The 21,448-nt window shown below is 40.4% G+C and overlaps 1 protein-coding gene across 3 annotated transcripts in view; it reads left to right on the top strand.

Moving 5' to 3' along the window:
• loxl2b (lysyl oxidase-like 2b) overlaps positions 1-21,175 on the top strand; it is a 43,497-nt gene extending 22,322 nt beyond the window's left edge. For all 3 annotated transcript variants that reach the window (XM_046386156.1, XM_046386157.1, XM_046386158.1), the window contains 10 exons: positions 813-1,029; positions 4,253-4,436; positions 8,796-8,947; positions 9,591-9,758; positions 12,673-12,838; positions 13,171-13,411; positions 16,246-16,361; positions 16,808-16,944; positions 17,040-17,151; positions 18,280-21,175. In XM_046386156.1, the coding sequence (XP_046242112.1) occupies positions 813-1,029; positions 4,253-4,436; positions 8,796-8,947; positions 9,591-9,758; positions 12,673-12,838; positions 13,171-13,411; positions 16,246-16,361; positions 16,808-16,944; positions 17,040-17,151; positions 18,280-18,350 (1,564 nt within the window). In that variant the 3' untranslated portion in view covers positions 18,351-21,175. The remainder of the gene's footprint in view (positions 1-812; positions 1,030-4,252; positions 4,437-8,795; positions 8,948-9,590; positions 9,759-12,672; positions 12,839-13,170; positions 13,412-16,245; positions 16,362-16,807; positions 16,945-17,039; positions 17,152-18,279) is intronic.
• The last annotated feature ends 273 nt before the right edge of the window (positions 21,176-21,448 follow it).

Genomic DNA, 21,448 nt, shown 5'->3' with positions numbered 1-21,448 from the left:
GTTAGCGAACTTTTCACTTTTGATATTAATTAAACAGCATGCTAATGCCATTGACCTTGCCTTTTATGGTATCAAGATAAAACATTCTGATCAATTTAATAATCATTTCAAATGATGAATGTAGACTGTTAATTTTTTTTAAAGATGATCCAATGCCGTTTCATGTGTTTCTTAAGCAGTAGATCTTGATGAAGTGACTCTGAGTCAGTTGAAGTGAATGAAATCTTATTTTCTCATCTAATCACAAATTTTGCTACATGATTTGCATTAATTGTTTTTCCCCTTTGGTCACCAAACTTGGTGGCAAACTGAATATCACATATGATTGACATATAGCCTTACAAGTTATGCAAATGTGGCTGACATATATGTGACGACAAATATACTTCACAACAATATTCACTCTCTTTTTTGCTCTTATTTGCAACTAAATGCTCAACTATGTTCACAAGCTAGCAGCCATCTTTATCTGCCAGCCATTTGGTGCTGGGCAGGTTGCATGCTTTTAGTTTAATAGACCAATAGCAGCCAAAACAGCTGCATGTTCTTCCTGAGCAGATGGATTAGACAGAACCTGCCATTAAAGTTGCACACCGTGAAACCAAAACAATTACCTGAAATATGCTTAAGGGCTGTGTAAAAGTGCAGAATCTGGTTATAATTCTCTGTGGATTCATGTATTACGCGTAGTTATTTGATTCATTGTTAATATAACAAAACATTACTTTGTTTGATACACCTAGTTGAAAAGGAGCAACCTCTCATCCCCTCAAAGACTATTAATCTCCTTTCTTTCTCATGCATCTGTTCAGGATGTTTGCTCGCCGGAGAAAGCCCACATACTGGGATTACTCTGTGAACTGCACTGGCAATGAAGCCCATTTGTCCAGCTGTAAACTGGGCCAGGCTACATTACTGAAGTCCAATGGGACCTGTGCTGGTGGGTTGCCTGTGGTGGTGAGCTGCGTGCCCGGCAGAGCCTTTGCCCCGACACTCATGACAGGATTCAGAAAAGCCTTCCGACAAGAGGTAAAGTACCAAACTGACAGATATGTTTGGCTGGCTGTAAAAAAATGCGTATCATCTTTGTGTACTGGCAGCTGTAATCGACTCCAGCCCCATATGACCCTCGGCAAGATTGCATACAAAGGGTGGGTAAATAAAATGTCGTGATCCACACCACACAGATTACAAAATACCCGCATGGATATTGACAGTTGGTTGTTTTCCTTAAATAACTGAGTACATGCATTTTAGAAAAATGGAGCCTTTGTGTGTAATGAGTCACTGTAACAGGAAGTTGCTACTTATCTTCTGTCAGTGGCAAATCAAGTATGGATGGTGTTAATTAACTTAAATGGTAAACAACACTGACATAAGAAAGAGCTGCAGTGGTTCAGTTCAGTTCACTGGCTCTAACGTAGAGAGAGGGACTTGTTTTGGTTAGACATCGATCATTGAGCCAGCACTGACGTTCCATACTTAATGTCACTTTGTAAACTGCAGCTGCTTTGGACTTTTCTCATCATAATGAAATATCATCATCTCAGGATTTAAAAGATGACACGTTGGAGTAAAATTCTTGGGACAGGGAAAAGGAAAAAGGCAAAGCCAATAGCAGCAAACTTTTATTCTTCTCAGATGTCCTTAAGCATGAAACCAGAGCCCAGAGTCAGTAAAAATGCATCATTAGGATAGTTTTTACACATTTACTTGCATAAAAAGTTTTTGTTTTTATATACGAAGAAATGAAGGAAAATCAAGATATATTACTAAAAAGAGCACTGTGCTGTTGATAGCTGAAAGCTCAGGCTGAGTTCATGAGTTATAATTCATAGAGCCCATTCTCGGCTTAGATCTGAGAATCCGGGACGCAGAAACTGCTCTCTTTCTCTCACTCTGACATGTTTGCCATGATGCTTTTATCTTGCAGCTGTGGCAGTCAAGCAAAGTCTTAACAACATATTTGAAAGTATCTCAAAGGTGCTCCAATTAAATGGGGATTTGGCATTGTCAGTAAATGCATTAAATGGTTAAATGTGGATACTACATTTAAGTTGTTGTCTGGACACATTGAAAAACAGGTTGTCAGAGAGTTTATTAGAGACACAACATTTCAGTGTTTCAACTTGTTCACCATGTGTGTATTTGATAACTGGTCTGTAGATGTTGGTCATGGTTTGGGAAAGAAACCTTATTACGAGAAAAGGGAAACGCAGATGCGTGCTTTCATCTTTGTGGCAACAGACCCTTAACTGTTTCAACTTGGTTATGCCCTCATGCAAAGCCAGGTCCAAAAAGAAGTTTTGAACATCATCCAACACCTTTGGACCACCTGTGCATCCAGGTGCTATGGAGAGATTAGACTCAAAATGCACACAAATGCGTTAGACATGATCTACAAATGATAAATAAGATGTACAAATGTGCACAACAATTTGTGCTTAATTATGGGGAGTCATAAATGCATGTTGCAGTCCACACACAAACACAAAGCAATGTGAACACGTGTAGAACAGTTCTACAAATGCACATACCTGCACAAATATTTTACCTACTGATTTTTAACTTCAACTTCACAGATCTGATAAATTTTGCTTTTAGAAAGCTTCCTGTGTATGTAAATGTCTACAAATATTTGTGACATTCTTTTGTATTTATGTTAAATGGGTGTGTGGTGCAGTGGTTAGCACTGTCGCCTCATAGCAAGAGGGTTCCAGGTTCGAATCCCGGTCTGGGCCCCTCTATGTGGAGTTTGCATGTTCTCCCTGTGTGGGTTTTCTCCGGGTACTCCGGCTTCCTCCCACAATACCAAAAACATGCACATTAGATTAACTGGCTACTCTAAATTGCCCCTAGGTGTGAGTGTGAGAGTGTGTGGTTGTCTGTCTTTGTGTGTTGACCCCGCGATTGACTGGCGACGAGTCCAGGGTGAACCCCGCCTCTCCAGCTCCCCACACGACCCTGACGGATAAGCAGTGTAGAAAGTGGATGGATGGATGGATGGGTGTGTGTGGATCGCCACACACAATGAAAAAAATGAACACTTGAACATATGTCAGTGTGATAAGAACTACCTAAAATGATAGAAATCACCTTTGGGTAAAATCTGACATCTACATGATAACATAACATACTAACATACTTTACATTAGGCAGGCTGCAGCTCTCATGTTGTCCATCTTTACTCCCTGACTCCATACTGGCTCCACAGGTGCTGTTCTTTTTCTAATTCACCCAGTTTGTAAAAGAATCACTTTTTTTTCAGACTCACACCAATAGCAGATTGAAAAAAAGGCTCTTTTTTTGCCTCACTCAGTCTACTAGTGCACTACTTTTAAGTCAAGCAACTACTACCAAGATTTACAGCACCACTAAGCTGATGAGAAATTCTGCCTGCATGACTCCGTCCACGTTCTAGTATGAGCTTCGGAGCTTGCCTGCTCTCTGTCACGTTCCACAGCTGAGTGCTGGACTGGGAGTTACGTGCCTAACTTCACATCCCAAATCTTCCAGCATACTCGGCAGGTCTGACTCAAAGCAGTTTGATCCTAAAAGCAGATAAAGAACGAAGATGACTCCTACTGTTATAAAACTACCAGAGAGATGGTGTGAGCGCACACTGATGCACCTTAAATATAATGTATTTCACAATATATTGTTTTATTATCACATATATACTGTATATGTTTGTCACTCATGTTTATTCATTAGGTGAATTTACTTTCTTTCCTCATATCTGTTTTAAGTTTAAGCACATTAGTGTTTTCAATCTGTGAAGTAAGCAAAAGACAAAATTAGAGGGTTCAGGGTAACAAAAGAAAGAGCATAAGTACAAAAAAAGTGAAATCCTTTATGTTATTTACGCAAGCCTTGCATGAGCATGTGAAAGCCCTATGGGATGTTGGATGCAAAGTTGGTTGCAGCCCTACTGTCTGTAGCTGTTGTATGGACGTTTTACAGGGCCCGCACATTCAGATTCCAGGGCTTTATTTAGTGAACACAAATAGCAGTAAGTCAGATTAGACTGTGCTATTAATGTGCTTACCTCACACTTCCAGACTGTCTAAACAGTTAATGGGAGAACCGCATTAATAGCATGTTCTATAAACATGAAGCCACCCAGTCTGCTGCCTCAGCTTTCTCATGACATAGAAGGAAAAGCTTCAGCTGGGTCTGTTATTTCTGAAAGAACCAGAAGAAGCAAAATATGTGGTTTTTGCATTTGAACAATTCCAATTTCCCTCTTCAGCAACCTTTGGTCCGTCTTCGTGGTGGGGCCATCGTAGGCGAGGGCAGAGTGGAGGTGCTGAAAAATGGAGAGTGGGGCACCATATGTGATGACAACTGGAGCCTGCTCTCTGCCTCCGTAGTGTGTCGAGAGTTGGGGTTCGGTACGGCCAAAGAAGCCCTCTCTGGAGGTCGCCTGGGACAAGGTATATGCTGTTACATTTTCACTGTTATTTGTGCAAGACAAGTCAAATGACTCTTTTTCCAGATGCTCCTAGGTGCACGTTTAGAACTGGGGACTTCCCAACAGACTCAGGGGAAAGGAACGATTTAATGATTTCCAAGAGCTTTTCAAATGAATTAAAATAAGCCTAATTAAAGTAACTAAGCTGGATAGGTATGCTCTCTCTCTCTCTCTCTCTCTCTCTCTCTCTCTCTCGCTCTTTCTCTCTCTCCCGCTCTCTCCCCCTCTCCCCCTCTCCCCCTCTAACTCCAAAAGCATAAAGAAACGGATTGTCAGCTTACTCATGTACAGAAAAAAAAACAACCTGGGCTAAGTGCACAGTAGACCTGACATGGTCCCGTTCCAGTGAGCTAAGAATGACAGTCTGTTATGTTGGAACAACTGTCCATTTATATTGCCTACATGGCACAGGATGGAAGATTATGACTGTGTACTAAAACCACATATCCCAAACATTTCAGGCAGTAATTCTATCCTTTAAATTTTCTCCCTGTCTACTGTCACTGAGCACAGTACCATGAACTCTGAGTGGAATTCTATTCGAATTCTATCAACCTATTGCTGAGATGGTATAAACTCAGATTCCTTTCTACAAGGATATACTGCATGAAGATTCTTGTGTGTTTCATTTCTAAGTTACCCTGTGCATTGCAAGAGAACAAAAGAGACAACACAAGCCTTGCACAGTTGGACTGTGGACATTGCTTGTAGGGAACAATGTCTATACTGAAACTTTCTAACCCGTTATGTTCTGTTCAGATGCTGACATAAAATATGCCCAGCCATTTGAATTGGATCAGTCTCTATAAATAGGTTGTGTGATTTTGTATTCTTACTCTGTAAACTGAACATTGACAGTACAATGATACATCGTTGTGTTAACCACTGTTTGATGCATGGGCAGGTAGTGTACTGGTTTCTCACAGCTTGTGTTGCTGGAAGCAGCTACCCACTGTGTCTGGGAATAGGGTTGATCAGAGCAGTGACTGTGAACTGAAAGAGTTGTGGTGGTGGAAATTTGAAAAAAATGATCTGTAAGAGGTTAAAATTGCAGAGTCTGGTGATGATTCTTTATGGGTTTCATAGTGCAAATGACACCATTTCTCATTATTTGTAGAGAGACAAAGTCCCTCCTCTTGCAGTGGACCACCATTCTATCTTTTTTTTTAAAAAAAAGTACAATAGTTAATGGTGAGAGAAAATAAGTAATGTCATCTCACTGAAACTTTGAGTTGGTCCTGCATGTCAGCTGTCTTACAGGACAGACCACCTCTCCTTCACATAGCTGCAGCTGTCAACACCACCGGACTTATAGTGATTTTCATCCCTTTTATTATATTTCTCTGCGCCAAGCTAACAGCAGTGTTGGTGTTTGCGAATCACATTATATGGACAAAAGTACTGGAACACCTGGCCATTACACCAACAGGGACTTTAATGATATCACATTCTAACCACATAGACAGCTTTGCGGCTATCACAGCTTCCACTCTTCTTGGAAGGCTTTCCAGAACAGTTTGGGGTGTTTCTGTGGGAATTTTCGGCCATTCAGGCAGTAAAACAATAGTGAGGTCAGACACTGATGTTGGACCAAAGGCTTGGCTCACAATCTCTGTTCCAACTCATCGCAAAGGTGTTGGATGGGGTTGAGGTCAGGACTCAGGCTCAGTCAAGTTCTTCCACACCAAACTCATCCAGCCATGTCTTTATGGACTTTGCTTTGTGCACTGGGACACAGTTTTGCTTGAATGGAAAAGGACCTTCCCCAAACTGTTGCCACAAAGCTGGAAGCACAGCGTCATCCAAATTGTCTTGGTATGCTGAAGCATTAAGATTTCCCTTCACTGAAAGTAAGGGGCATAACCCTCCTGAAAAAACAGCCCCATCCCTATACTTTTGTCTATCCATCCATCCATCCATTGTCTATACCACTTGTACGTCAGGGTCACAGGAGAACAGGAGCCTATCCCAGCTGACTATGGGCGAGAGACAGTCAATTTCACACTCACACCGAGGGGCAATGTAGAATAGCCTGTTAACCTAATGTGCATGTTTTTGGTATTGTGGGAGTCTATATAGTATATATTGTAAGAGACAAGATGTAGTTCACGGAGCGGTTTCACGCAAAACTAAATGGTACTTAACTATTTTTACGACAAACTGTGACTTTCTCCAAAACTGTCAAACAGGATCAAAAACTAATTGATCCATCGTTCATAGAACAATACCAGAGTGGGGAGCTTCAAAGTTTTAAAACAAAAAGACTCTGTCTCTGTCTCTGACATGGATAAACATAAATAATAAAATGTTGATTCATCCAGTGTTAACACCAAGTTGTAGGCTAACAGAGACATGCTGATTATCTATAATTATGTTAGTAGCTTTCCCTGACTACAGCAAGAGGCTTACATTTGTGACTACACACAGATCACTGTAAACAAAGGTCTTCCCTTCTCAGTTAGCACTCTTCCTTTCTCATCCTGTTATAATTATCTGTCCTGGTAGTTAAAATGAAATTAATTCCTGATAGCAATCATTAAAGTCTATTTCTCACATCTTCAGTGTGTTTAGGCAAATGTCCAGGGTCACAACAAATGTTTTTACTGACACCATTTGTCTGACTTAGAAAGTAATTCTCGGTAGGCCACGCATTTTTCAGGAGTTGGTGTAGTGATGTTGCCACGCTGTGGTTCGTACACTGTTGTCATGTCTGTCATGTCAACTGATATGTAATCACCTGGAATTACCCTGTTATTAACCAGGTTTTTGAAAGTGTTTTTTTTTTGTGTGTATTTTATTTTGAAATGTACAAGACAAAGCTTGTGCTCTTTGAGTGTTCGAGATGGGCCCAGAAGAAGATCTCCTCCTTGTAGTGCCTAGTTATTTTCTTATGGAGGGTTTCACTCTGAGCAGTCACTTTATGGTCCCTGCAGCAGCAGCATGGTTATATCACCGTCTGCTTGGAAAGTTTTACAGCAGGTTGGACCCCCCACATAACCAGAATATGCCACTGACCTACTTCTAAATAACACACTCAGCAGATATTTCGTTTTTACACTGTTTTAAAGCCCAAGCTCACCTGTTATCAGGCTAAAAAAAAGTGCATTTTTCTCTAAGGATGTAGCAATAACTGGTAAAGAGAATCCTATGGAGCATGGTTCTTCTGAATAGGAGGTGCTTCCTTTTTCATAAGCACGGACATGCTGAACATTCCAGTAACATTAGGCATGGAAACTGTGAAAATGCAGGGAATGTTTCTTTCTTCTTCAATTTTCCATCATGATTTCTCATCAGTGTTGCTTTGTGACCCTTCATGGAAAAACTCAGATGGTATTATTACAGCATAATAAACAACAGGACACAAAATATCATTAAGGAATGTCATATTAACACATTGCAGACATGGACCATACCAGTACATAAATGAATCAGCTCTTATGAACACTCACCTGGAGACTTTTTGTTTTTTTTCAGTAGTCTGTGAGGAGAAGGTGGAATTCTTGGCAGGTTTTAACACAAGGTTTCATCATGTTGTTAGATTTGTAATGTGAAGAGATGTGTGTGGCAATACCACATACTAAATATATGTGAGGATAATGTGATGTAGGGGTGGGTGAAGATTTGGCCATTTTAGGTTGTGATCGATCTTGGAAAGTGTCCACAATTTGAATTTGAGGTAAATCATAGAGATCATGGTATTTGATGTCTTTTTGCTGTCTGTTTCCAAACTAAGCAGACAAATGGAGTCACATAGCCAAGTAAATGGCTGATGATTGGAAGAATTTCTTCACATTGCTCTTCCTTGGATGGTGTATTGCACCATGAGTTGCATCATGGTGGATGAGGAACTTGTGCCCCATTAAAAGTTTTAATCTTGAATGCTATATTGTGGGGGCAGCTGTCGCCTCGAGGCTGGAGAAGCGGCTTGTGAGTGGAGGGTCGCCGGTTCGGTTCCCCCACCAGACGGGAAGGAAAAATTTGAGTGTGGTGGAGTGATTAATGAGAATAATGTGACTGTGTGTTCAACCAAGGATGGGTTAAATGCAGAGGAAAAATTCAGTGTGTGTATGTAAAAATATATATACTGCCAATAAAGCTGTTTCTTCTTCTTCTTCTAAAGTAAAACAGCAGTCAGCAGCTGGTTAGCTTAGCTTAGCATAGTACTGTGTTTATAAAGGAAAGTGGTGAGATGAAATGAACTGACAACTCAAATATCTTTCAGCAATAATACTTTGTTTTTCTCTGTCAGTTTCAGTTGAAAGAGAATAAAAAAAAACCCAAGCATCCTTTCCAGACAGTTTCCTTTGTCTGTATTTTCCAGGTATGGGCCCAGTGCACATGAATGAGGTGGAGTGCTCTGGATTTGAGAAATCCATCACAGAGTGTTTCTTCAACAAGGAGGCTCTTGGTTGCAGCCACGAGGAGGATGCAGCTGTGAGATGTAATGTTCCTGCTATGGGCTTCCAGGAATCGGTGAGCCTCAGCTTTGTTTCAGTCAAACACCATAGCAAGAGACTCTCAAAGAAACATGATTCATTTTGACTGAACTGCTTGTAAGAACAAGGCTTCCAACAAGGACAACCAAATCTTTCTTCTTGTAATGTATAGTAATGATAATTAATAATTCTGATATATGTTTAGGAGTTTCTTTTGCTCTCACCAACTGCAGTGGGAGACTTTAGATTCTGTGGACCATTTAATGTTAATGCATGTGAACATATATTAAACTTCATACATATTTACATCAAATTTTGCACAAATGCTGATCATTTTGCTTTTTCTCACTGCTCTTTCTCAGCATTCCTCACTGCATTTATTTTGCTCATCCTCACAGCGTTTGAAGTAATTGTTTTTTTTTATACCTGTATCCAAAAACTTAGATATCTTGTCATGGAAGCTGTGTTTTTCTCCTGGCAGTATGTCTTACTGCAACATATTACCTGCTACCAAATATATCTTGACTTTGGTTTAAAGAAAAAAGCTTCCCTCAACATTATAAAATTATTAATAAACTACAGGCGCTAAATATAATATCAGACATTACTGATTCATGTAAAAGCGAAGTGTGGATTTACCCTTTAAGTCGACTCCTTCGTTGTGCTTTTCATGCCTGTAGCTGCGTCTGATGGGAGGTCGTAACCCTTATGAGGGCCGTGTGGAGGTGCTGGTGGAGAGGAACGGCTCTCTGGTGTGGGGGACAGTATGCAGTGAAGGCTGGGGAACCATGGAGGCTATGGTGGTCTGCAGACAGCTGGGCCTGGGTTTCGCCAGCAATGCTTTCCAGGTGAGAGTCAATGCAGCTCAAGGATGCTAGTGTTGGGGGGGGAATAGTCCCACCTGACTGCGAGAGGCGGGTTTCACCCTGGACTGGTCGCATGTCGATCGCAGAGCTGACACACACTCACACATCTAGAGTCACATGTAGGGTAGCAAGTTTAACCTGCATGTTTTTGGGACTGTGGGAGGAAACCAGGGGAAACACACACAGTACAGGGAGAACATGCAAATTCCACACAGAAGACCCAGACCAGGATTTGAATCTGGAACCCTCTTGCTGTGAGGTGACAGCGCCAACCACCGCACCACCGTGCCACTTTATTTTGTTTTTCCTTGAGTTGAAATATTACAACTGAAGGAAAAACAATGTTACAACAACATTAAATAACAAAACCAACAAATGGTACATATTGGGTGCTCTGTCAGTCTTAAACTTACAAACTTAAACTATATTGATTTACTTCTGACTCATTATTGGAAACGTCACTCTTTATCTGTCTCCATTTTCCTCATAGGCAATCCAAACTGCATAATAATTTCCAGGAACCTTCCCACAAATTATAGAGCTACAATTCACCTGATTTGCAAGGGAATTAAGACAAACTATAGGGCTGTAAATTAAAGTGTTACCTCTACACTTGCACTTACCCATTTCTACTGAGCTGTGCTGGCTCAGCAGTAACCACCTGACGGGCCTCCATTCTTTTGGGAAAGCTTTCCACATCATTTTGGAGTGTTTCTGTGAGAATTTTTGCAGTAGCAAGGATGTTGGACAGAAAGGTCTGGCTTGCAGTCTCGGTTACAGTTCATCCCCAAGGTGTTTGATGGAGGTGAGGTCAGGGCTCTGTGTGGAAGAACTAAAAAAACAGGCCCATACCACACCTGAATTCAGTAATAAAAAGGTGTATCCTAATACTTTTGTCCATATTGTGTAGCTTATATTGTGTGCCACGACAAAATAAGATATTCATATATACTTAAATAAGATGAAACTTCACTGACACACTTGTTTGCATCAATACGTTTTTAGCATTTTAGCATTTTGCTACCACAGAGAGTACTGCTCTTAATTGGTTTATTCTAATGACACCCTCTTAAAGTTACTGATAATGACATGTAAAATGACATGGATATGTGCATTAAATGTAGCAGACTTCCTATAGTCTACTACATTTAATGCACATATCCATTTGTATAATATGTACGTAGTACCCAGTCCCCTGTAAATCACTGTAAATTTATTCACATAATATAGCATTTGCATACTGTTAATTTATTTATTAGTTAGATTGCTAAACTGCATTTGGTTGCCTTGTGCCTGTACATGTGTAATGACAATAAAGTTAAATCTAATCCAGTCTAATGTAGCCAGACTACAAATGCCAGGACATTGCTCGGTGGTCCGTGGTTGCTGGTGGTAAGAAAAATTAAAACAAAAATACAAAGAAAAGCTTAGCCTGCTGTTCTGAGTAGACTGAGGAGCCAGCAGAGAGACCATGTTGTGAGAGCTGGGTCACTACTCAGCCATCTCTAATGAGCAAGCTAACAAAGAAACAACTCCTCTGTGACTATGACTGCGACTATTCAAATGAATCATTTCATCAAATTAAAATTGAATTTGTCTTACAATAACAAAATGAAACAAAATGCACAATTCCTGCAACAGTTGAAACTATAGTGAAAACATTTTCACCCTTTATATGTGTATTTTGAATATGAATGAAAAAAATGTGCAATCTAAACTGTACTTTTGCATTCGGATTGAGTTACTAAGTTACTAACTTAGTGAAATTGAAATGGAAATGGTCTTTTTCATGGTCATTTTTATTGTAGTTAACTTACTCCTCTTACAGAGGAGGTCTGATGGAATAATTAAGGACATAATTTAATGCTTATGTGCAGTTTGCAGTTTATTTATTTATTTATTTTTAATTTTGGGTTGTAATTTGTGTTCCAGTTATGCCAGTGTTATGTTTGGAAATACACTTAAATTTCACTGAAATTGTCCGTGTTATAAAATGTCAGGTTAATTAAATAATTTCCTTTTAATATTGGCATATACTTCCAAAGATTTCCTCTGAGGGCCACTGACATATAAAGATAAAGAGGCCTTCTCCTTCTGCAGGGGTGAATTGGGTGTTTCAGACATAGTTTACAGTGCAGTATGGAAACTGGAACTGCACTTCTCGCCTTGAGGCTTCATATTAACTGCCTTTGAAAGTGTTTGCTTTGCTGTGGAATGAAGAGCGGAGTTTTATAAATGGAAATTGTAAAATAATGGCTTCTGTTTGATTATAGGATGTCAGGTTTAAACAACAAGGACTGTTTGTTGTAATATGGATGCGTTTACTATGTTACATTTGTGTTTCTTCATCTTGCAGCTCCATTACACATTAATATTCAAGGCGTGGGAAAATAAGTTGCACAGCCCACGCACCACATGATCAGTGCAATGTAATATCTCATGCATGATGTTGTAAATTAGTAGGGTGTGCCCTCTAGTGGTCAAACTGGAGAACCACCCTTCATCGTTACAAGTTCTAGTATCACAGGGAAAATTTCCTCTGATGTCACTTGCAGTTATCATTGTGAATGTGAAATATTCAGTGGCATTGCAGTGACCTTGCTTTCACTCCCATACAGTTTAGGCATTTCTTCATGTCATCCTGTTGTGTTTGAAAAATTTGTGTTGCTGGTAAAGTAGTGGTAGATAGAGGCAATGAGGGATCAACTGAAAAGGAATTTTCACATGTTGATATCTCACATTTCAGTATGATGCTCAAATGAAGTTTCACGGCAGCCTCCCACACATCAAATAAAACTGAAAATGAATGTTCTGATATTATACGAAATCCATATGTGTGGAATCTAAGAAAAAAGTTATGTAGCTTAATGAACCACGGGTCATGTTTTCACAACAGGAGACGTGGTACTGGCCAGGAGAAGTGAGTGCAGATGCTGTAGTGATGAGTGGCGTTCGCTGCTCCGGCACTGAGATGTCTCTGTCCCACTGTCTGCACCACGGAGCCCACCTCAGCTGCCCTAAAGGAGGTGGCCGCAACGCTGCTGGAGTCTCCTGCTCGGAGAGTAAGACACCTAAACTCGTATGTTGTTGCTGGATTGAGAGATAGCTTGAAAATGTGTAACATTTTGTAATGTAATAGAAATTCTGTTTGCTGGCTCACATATTGTCTCCGAAAAGGTTTTACTCATCTGCTCTGCACTTTCAATTCTAATTCAACAAATTATTTAGAAATTATTACTGCCTCTGGAGAAGCTCTAACAGCTTGAAACTCCGCAGCTTGAAACAGAAACCACTCATTTGTTCAACACACATCAGAACTTTTGTGTTTCTCTTTGTTTCTAAATTTGTTTTGTCTCCATCTGCTTCTCTGTGTTTTCTTCTTTTTCATCCACAGCGGCTCCTGACCTGGTGCTGAACCCTCAGGTGGTGGAGCAGACCACCTACATGGAGGACAGGCCCATGTTCATGTTGCAGTGTGCGTACGAGGAGAACTGTCTGGCCACCACCTCCAGCCAGGTGCCAGCCAACTCCTACCGCCGCCTGCTTCGCTTCTCCTCCCAGATCCACAACAACGGCCAGTCTGATTTTCGGCCTAAAGCTGGCAGACACTCCTGGGTGTGGCACGACTGTCACAGGTCAGTATTGCAGAGTTTACAGATTTCTGATTTGCTGAAATTGTCTCAGTGTGAAATATTTTTCTCTTTCCTCTAGAAATAGTTCACCATTTTGAGAGTTATGGTTATTGAAATAGATATGTTTGCCCTCTTTGTGACGGTTGTATGAAAAGATGAATACCATTTTCATGTCTGTGGATTAAGTACAGAGCTAAAGGCAGGAATAACCTAGCATTTAGAATAGAAAAAAGGGGAAAACATGCAGAAAAAATATGGCTACCAGCAGCTAAAGCTCACTAATTAAGACATAACATCTTGTTAATTTAATCAGTACATTAGGGTTGTGATGATACCACAATTTTAAACTAGTATTAAAAAAAAGATGCTCTTCTGATACCATTGCAAAAAGAAAAAATAGTCCTCAGTCAGAAAACGTCACTGGACATATACCAACACATCTGAAACAATGTTAATATCTGTGCAGTCTTTGGTTGAAAATCTAATTGTGAATGTTTTTTTTTAATATAAATTTGGTAGTTACAGTACTATCAGACATGGAAGACAGGTTGTTCTCAACATGTATCTAAAAAGTATTGAAATATTGACATTTTACGAGCAACAGTCTTGGCAAGGAAGCCCAGACTGTCCCTTCCCTGGCCTCTTCCACCAGCTCGTCCAGGGGGACACCACGGGGTTCCCAGCCCAGGCAAGTCCCTTCATCATGTCCTGGGTATGCCCTGGGACCTCCTCCCAGATGGACATACAAAAAACAACTCACGAGGGAGATGTCCGGGAGGCATCCTAACCAGATGCCACCTCAGCTGGCTCCTCTCGATGCAGAAGAACAGTGGAGCTACTCCCATATGTCTGAGCTCCTCACCCTATCGCTGAGGCCGAGCTCAGCCACCCTAACATTCATTTCGGCTGCTTGTATTCACGGTTTTATCCTTTTGGTCATCAGCCACCGCTCGTGACCATAGGTGAGGGTTGGAGCGTACACTGACTGGTAAATTTAGAGTTGCGCCTTTTGGCTCAGCTCTCTCTTCACAACAGCAGACTGGTATATCATCCAACAGACACTACCCCGATTCACCTGTAAATCTCCTGCTCCATTTTTTTCTCACTCATGAACAAGACCCAAAGATACCTGAACTCCTCCACTTGGGACAGCAACTCTCCTCCAACCTGGAGTGGACAATCCACCCTTTTATAGCTGAGAACCATGCCCTGGGACTTAGGTGCTGATCTTCATCCCAGCCATTTCACAGTTGAAAACCAGGACCATGTCACCTGCAAAAAACAGAAATGGAATCCTAAGGTCACCAAACCCGACACCACTTTGCTGCGCCTAGAAATTCTGTCCATAAAGATTATGAACAGAACTGGTGGTAAAGCCAGATGAGGGCAGCCGTCGTGGAGTCCAGCCCTTACTGGAAAAGAGTTTTGAATTATTTCTGGCCCGAAGGCCATCTACCTCATATTCTCGAGGAACACCCCACAGTATACCTCTGAGGACACGTTCGTAATCCTTTTCCAAGTCCAAAAAACACATGTGGGCTGTTTGGGCAATCTCCCATGACCCCTCCAGCACCCTCACGAGGCTGTAGAGCTGGTCCGGTGTTCCACGGCTAGGGCTAAAACCACATTCTTCCTCTTGAATTCAAGGTTCAACTAACGGATGGGCTCTCCTTTCCAGAACCCTGGCACAGAGTTTCCCAGGGAGGCTGAGGAGCGTGATCGTCTATAGTTGGAACACACCCTCTGGTTCCCCTTCTTTAAAAGGGGGACCATCAGGCCAGTCTGCCACTCCAAAGGCACTGCCCCTGATGACCGCACAGTGTTGCATAGGCATGTCAGCCATGACAGCCCTTCAACATCCAGAGCTGTTTAACTACCTTGGTGACTTCTGCCCCAGTGATGGGAGAGTATGAATATGGGAGATCTAAGGGGAAGGAGGAATTAAGGAGATTGTGGAAGCATTCCTTCCACCGTCCAACTCTATCCTCAGTCGGTGTCAGCAGTGGAGTTGAGTTGACCTCAACTGGTCTTAAACAAAAGTAAATGACCGTTCATGGTTTTTAGAGGAGTTACATAACGGGACTGTTTATTGACTGTGATGTGCATATTAATACCTTTTAAAATGATAGCTATTTGGCATACAGTAGCTTTCTTTACCACAGACAGAGTCTCTGCGTAAGCAGTTGTACCCAGTGTACATTCCAGAAACGTTAATCACAATTTAGTTTGAAGGCATGTGAAGCAATTTCTTAGCAATTCCTTATAAATAAGTCTTCCTATCAAATTATTCAAATTATTATTTCAAATTATTGAGTTCGAACTTTCGCAACATGAGACATTTTTCGATAATTCTACCTGATAACTGAAGAACACATATGAATGTTACAGAAATGACATGTCAAATTATACCAAACTGAAGAACAGAGAGACGACTCAGTCCCTGTCATGTCTTTTTTCTGGAGCAGTTTTTCCCTTACATACATTCTGCTGCCCTGTAATTGACTGTGTGCTGTAAGCTAAAGTTACTGTACACAGTACTGCAAAAAGTCCCACATTTTTGTGGTTTCCTTTGTTGACTGGAGGAACAGTTCAACTGTCAGCAGCTTCACAGAGCTACCATCATTAAATCTTTGACATATTGAACTGGTCTTGACATATCAGGCCAAAACCAAATCATTTAAAAGAACTTTTAAATTTGGTGAAATTGGTGCACTTTCTTCAGCAGAAATGAGAGCTATAGGAGACAAGAAGTGCTGTTCTTGTACTTTTGTGCTGCATTTTCAGCATGACTAGGTTTGTAAAACTACATGTGTGTGTGTGTGTGTGTGTGTGTGTAGGCATTATCACAGCATGGAGGTGTTTACTCTCTATGACCTGTTCAGCCTGAATGGAACCAAAGTGGCAGAAGGACACAAAGCAAGTTTTTGCTTGGAGGACTCAGAGTGTGACGAAGGTGAGAAATAAAATACAATTTCTGCTTCACTGTCGAGATGTGAACAAATGTTAATATTTGTACATACATTTTTCACATAATAAATAATGGGCTGCAAAACTCCATATTTTTGTTTTACTAATGGATCAAATGACTATGTGTGATTTGCAAGTGTCCCCTCAGGTGGTGTGAAGCTTTTCACAGTCTTTCAGCTCAGTGTTCGCTCTCACCACTCTCATCAACCTCATTTCCAGACGTGCACACGCTGTTTTTCAGCAAAACAGTTCTGAAAACCCACTGTGCACTACCTGCCCACCGCCAATTAACAGACAAATTCAACAATTATTTGGTGAACACATTGGAGCATTTAGCTGCTAAAGAACTAGACATTTCCCTCAGGTATCGGTAGAGACCAAAACAGAACTAAAAGGAAAATTAGGCCTAATTTTGCAATGTTTTTATTGCAGGTATTGAAAAGAGGTATGAATGCGCCAACTTCGGAGATCAGGGTATCACTGTGGGGTGTTGGGATACATACAGGCACGACATTGATTGCCAGTGGATCGACATAACTGACCTCAAACCTGGAGATTACATTTTCCAAGTAATGTGTTCAGTGTTCCTTTTTTCTCTAAATAAAGAGTGAAATTATCTACAGACTGCAGCATCCCTGACTTGTTCATGTTCTCCCGCTCACAGATAGTAATCAATCCAAACTATGAAGTACCTGAGACAGACTACTCCAACAACATCATGAAATGCAGATGTCGATACGATGGCCATCGTGTGTGGATGTACAGCTGCCATAATGGTAAGACCTCACAGTATCTGTAACCTCTACTGTTTTTAATGTTGATGATAGAAGAGGAAATCACAGTTTACAAACCATCTTACTATTTTCCACTTTGACACAGTAAAATTAATCCTCAGAGTGGTGGCAAAAACAGAACAAACAAAATACGTTATAATAACAATAATAATCCCTGAACCTTTATGTTCTAACTCAAAATGAATGACAAGGATGACAAGCATGCTGTGATGTCTTAACCATCAAATCATCATTCGCCACCAAATCAAAACGTCAGTATCATCTAACAAACTTAAGCCAACAACTCAACAGTTGACTATCTTCAGAAGTGTTGCTGTTGCTGGCCAGAACCACCCCAAACACAGCAAAATAATGCAAAAAAAAAAAAAAAAACTACAGCCAGAGGGCAGCATATCTGCACATACAGACACCACTAATACGCTTCTAGTGAGTCATGTGATGATTGAGAGGGATTATTTTTGTACGATTTTATACAGTAATTTTTAGAAATATCTTGCTTTGTATACCTTTAAGGCAATTTGTGATTTGTGATATTAGGCTATGTAAATGAAATTGACTTGTGTATTTCACAATTGTAATTACTTGTTAAATACTTTTTCTTTATCACAGGGCCACATTACATTTCTCTGCAGATGTGTGTTTATTTCTGTCTGATTTTATAATCATGTAGTAGAATATACTGGCTGTGTTCAAAATTGGTTGCTTGTATTTTCAACAACTACTTGCTTACTAAAGGTCCACTTACTAGTCTTTTCTGCAGTTTCCAACCCAGTTTGCCCCGAATCAGAGTGAGTTCAACTGCCCTCACATGTATAAAAATTTGGTAACTTGTGAACACAGGTGTCTTCTTGGAGGGAGACCATAACCCTTTGTTTAAGACCTTGAGTAAGAATTATTTTATCAAATTAGTAAGAACATAGTAAGTACTGTTCTGAAAAATGAATTTCTACCCTCTATTATGTATTATAATATTTATGGTGACATCCATGAGAGACAATAATAAATTCTGTTCACTATCAGAATTGCCTTATATTTACCAGTGGATGAGATTGAAAGTGTTGTGAGACATGGACAAAGTGTGCAGGTGGTAACTCTGTATGTCTCTGCTAGGCGGCTCATTAAGCACTGAAACAGAACAGACGTTCCCGGGCCTCCTCAACAACCAGGTGACCCACAGGTAAAGACAAAAGCAGAGGAGAGGAGTTGACCGGTAGTTACCCCACCGGCAGGGAGGCCATCCGAAGCCCACCAACCACTACACATCTCTATCTGTGCTAGATTCCTCCTGCCAGCCCTGGTCAAACCATCTTTTTATGCTCTCCGTCATCCTTGAGGCAGCAGTGTTCTTGGACCCTCCACCCTCATTTGCCCCATCAACAGAAAGAATATTTGATTCCCTCTCCTGTCCAAACAGGGGCAGCTACAGCCTTACCAACGCTTCCAACCTCCCTGGTTAAGATAAAGAGAAAGTCAAAGCTCTCCATGTGCTCTGTGACTTTCTTCTTCTTCTTCTTCTTCTTCTTGGATTGAATGATAAAATAAACCTGTGAGGAAGAGGCAGGTAATTCACACAAAGTGCAGCATTGGAGAATGTCATCAAGAATGTGTCTTCGCCGCACAGAAGCCTGCTCCAACGGTTTTTGTTCGAAGCTGACTCTGCTGGGGAGTTTGGATGTCAGTGCCAAGTCGCCTGAGGACTGAGAGGAATCATCAATAACAGCAGCTGTCTGTGTTCGGAAAAAAAAAATGCAGGGCACATTCACATTTCAAGAGTTTCAGAAAGTGTCTTTTACACACTAAAGCCCACATCCAAGTTACTGTTTGTGTCTCAGGCAAACAGTGTTTCTTGTGCATGTAAGTTATTTAAGCTGAAGGCACAAGCAAGTTCTCTAAAGCAAACAGCCCATCCATTACGTAATTCACCAAGTGCCTTAAACTTTCAAAAAGCCTTTTCCTACATAAGTGGAGCATATATTCTCTGATACTGCTCTGGAAACTAGTCCCATTACAGTCCCTTGTGGGTGCTGGTGTTGCCAAGTGTGTCACTATGTCAGTCTCAATTAATCCAGAAATAATAATGGTTGTCTAAGGAGAAAATGCTTGTTTTGGGGCAGCAAGGGAATTTTTTACTGCAATACCACAAGTGGCCACTGGGTAAAAGTGGGAGCAGGATTAAGCATAGCCATGGAACTAGTTCTAATTAATATAATGATGTTTCAGAATGAGATCAGCTTCAGCTCCCAGACGTTGCCTTGTTGTTCTGATGTGTTCATAACTCTTTTTCTTTATGATACGTAGCAATATTTTATTTAGAAAATGAATATGGGACCTTTCTTCTTTTTCAGAGTTAGTTAGTTAGGAGAGTTAATAAGTTATTATTATTTTAAACATAATTCTTTTAATTAACCCAGTTGTTGAAAAATAGTGATGGAGAGTCAGAGTCCAAAAGGGAGGAGGCTGTTGTTTATTAGCTGTGTTGCACTATTAACTTTTATTGAACTTCCTCTGTCAGAGTATTACCTCCTGCACAAAAGAGGAATGGTTTATAGACAGTTATGAGACAGGGGTTGATGGTACACATATGTCTTTTAAATAAAACGTGTAAACCCCATTAGGATTAGGAGCTCCACTAGGAGCTTAATCTTCCCTCTCCAATAACTTTTTTATTAAAGAAAATGATATAAAATGGTGAACACAATGCCAGGGGGAAAACAGAACAGCAGAGGAAAAAATAGAATCTCTGGGAGCTGTGACTGACTAGCACCATTTGTGTTAGCAGTTAGCTCACCAGGCAGCAGTGGGAGATGACCAGCTTGCCCCCAGAGTACAGTCCCTACGTCACTGAACTTCTAGAGTCAAATATTTTGCAAAGGTCCAGATTAATTTCGCTGTACCACTCTCTGCTGTTACCAGATCTTGAAGGTCCATTGTGGAAGATTTAGGAGGATTTAGGCTGAGAAGTTAACGACATAGTGGCCATCGAAGGGAAAGGTGAGAGAAGGAGCGTTCAGTTTGTTGGAGTCTTTGACCACTAAATCCTACACACTGGTTCTTTACAGTGACAGCGACATCACCGACTAACAGCCATGTAGCAGCCCAAGATGCAACATAAAAGACAAACATTAGCTTCACATTAGCTTTCTAGCTATCCTATCCTAATGCCTTCTTATATCTGCTGCAGAAGCATGAACCTTAGCTGAAGGAGGTAACAACTAAACACCAAGGCGGTTTGTAGGGTCTGACATTGGTTTGTAAGTTACAGTCACCAGAGCAAGTTTGCTTACTTTGTGCTTCCAGGGCCCTGTCAATATAGTATAATCAAACATCTCCACCAGTACACCAGCTCACAAGCTTGAACGCTGGACAACATGTCTGATGCTGTTATTCTGAAAGGTCTTTTTTCTTCATATAAATAATAAAAACATCAAAAATAAGTGTAAATCTTTAATCTACATATATGTTACAGTGTGTCTTAAATCCTCCACAGTCAGTGGGACTCTGCCAACTCTTCAGGAGGACCATTGGATTGGATTGACAGTAATATGCTTTCAAACAAAGGAAGGTTCCAGCCTTTTCTTCTCACTGCTTTATATGTTTCCTTTACCAGGAAGCAGAAGATGATTTAAATCCTCTTGTGGCACAGATACCTTCTTCTTATGGCTGAGAGAGCATATGGAATAGCATTTCTCTCTGTTTAAACAGTCAAAGTTGCAAATATGTTGTAATTCTAAGATACATGAGCAACTTATTGTCATTGATAATTTTTTTTTCACAGTTTTATTTCTTGTTTTGAAAAAAATTACATTACCTTCAATAATGTGTGTGAATCCCATTTTATTGTACTTTTTGTAATGGTGCTATCAAACTGGTCCTCTGTTTTCTGAGGGTGCAGTACGTGTTGAACAGCTACATTATGTATACTAACAGTATACTTGAACTGAGCGTAAGAAACTATGTGCTTTGTGTGTTAAGCTGTAATAAAGGTCTGAGTTATGGAGCAACCACATCTCTGCTATTCAGTGTTTTTATATTCATTTTTCCTTCATTAACAGAGGAAAAAATTATTTTGTTTCAATTAGAAGAATTGTAATTCACAGCTGACATTTATTTTAGCTTGATATTTGACAGCAGTGTGGTATTGGCTTTGAAACAGCTTATAGGTATGAATATTGGGAAATTAAATTTTGTTGAAATACATAGTTTTAAATATTTGTTCTAAAATGCTAATAATAGTGTCAAGTCCAAATTTGTCAGAGCAGCAGGGGATGCATTGAAGGGT

The sequence above is a fragment of the Scatophagus argus genome, chromosome 4, assembly GCF_020382885.2.
Source record: "Scatophagus argus isolate fScaArg1 chromosome 4, fScaArg1.pri, whole genome shotgun sequence".
In the NCBI taxonomy this organism is placed as follows: domain Eukaryota; kingdom Metazoa; phylum Chordata; class Actinopteri; family Scatophagidae; genus Scatophagus; species Scatophagus argus.
This window is presented reverse-complemented; position numbering and strand designations above follow the sequence as displayed.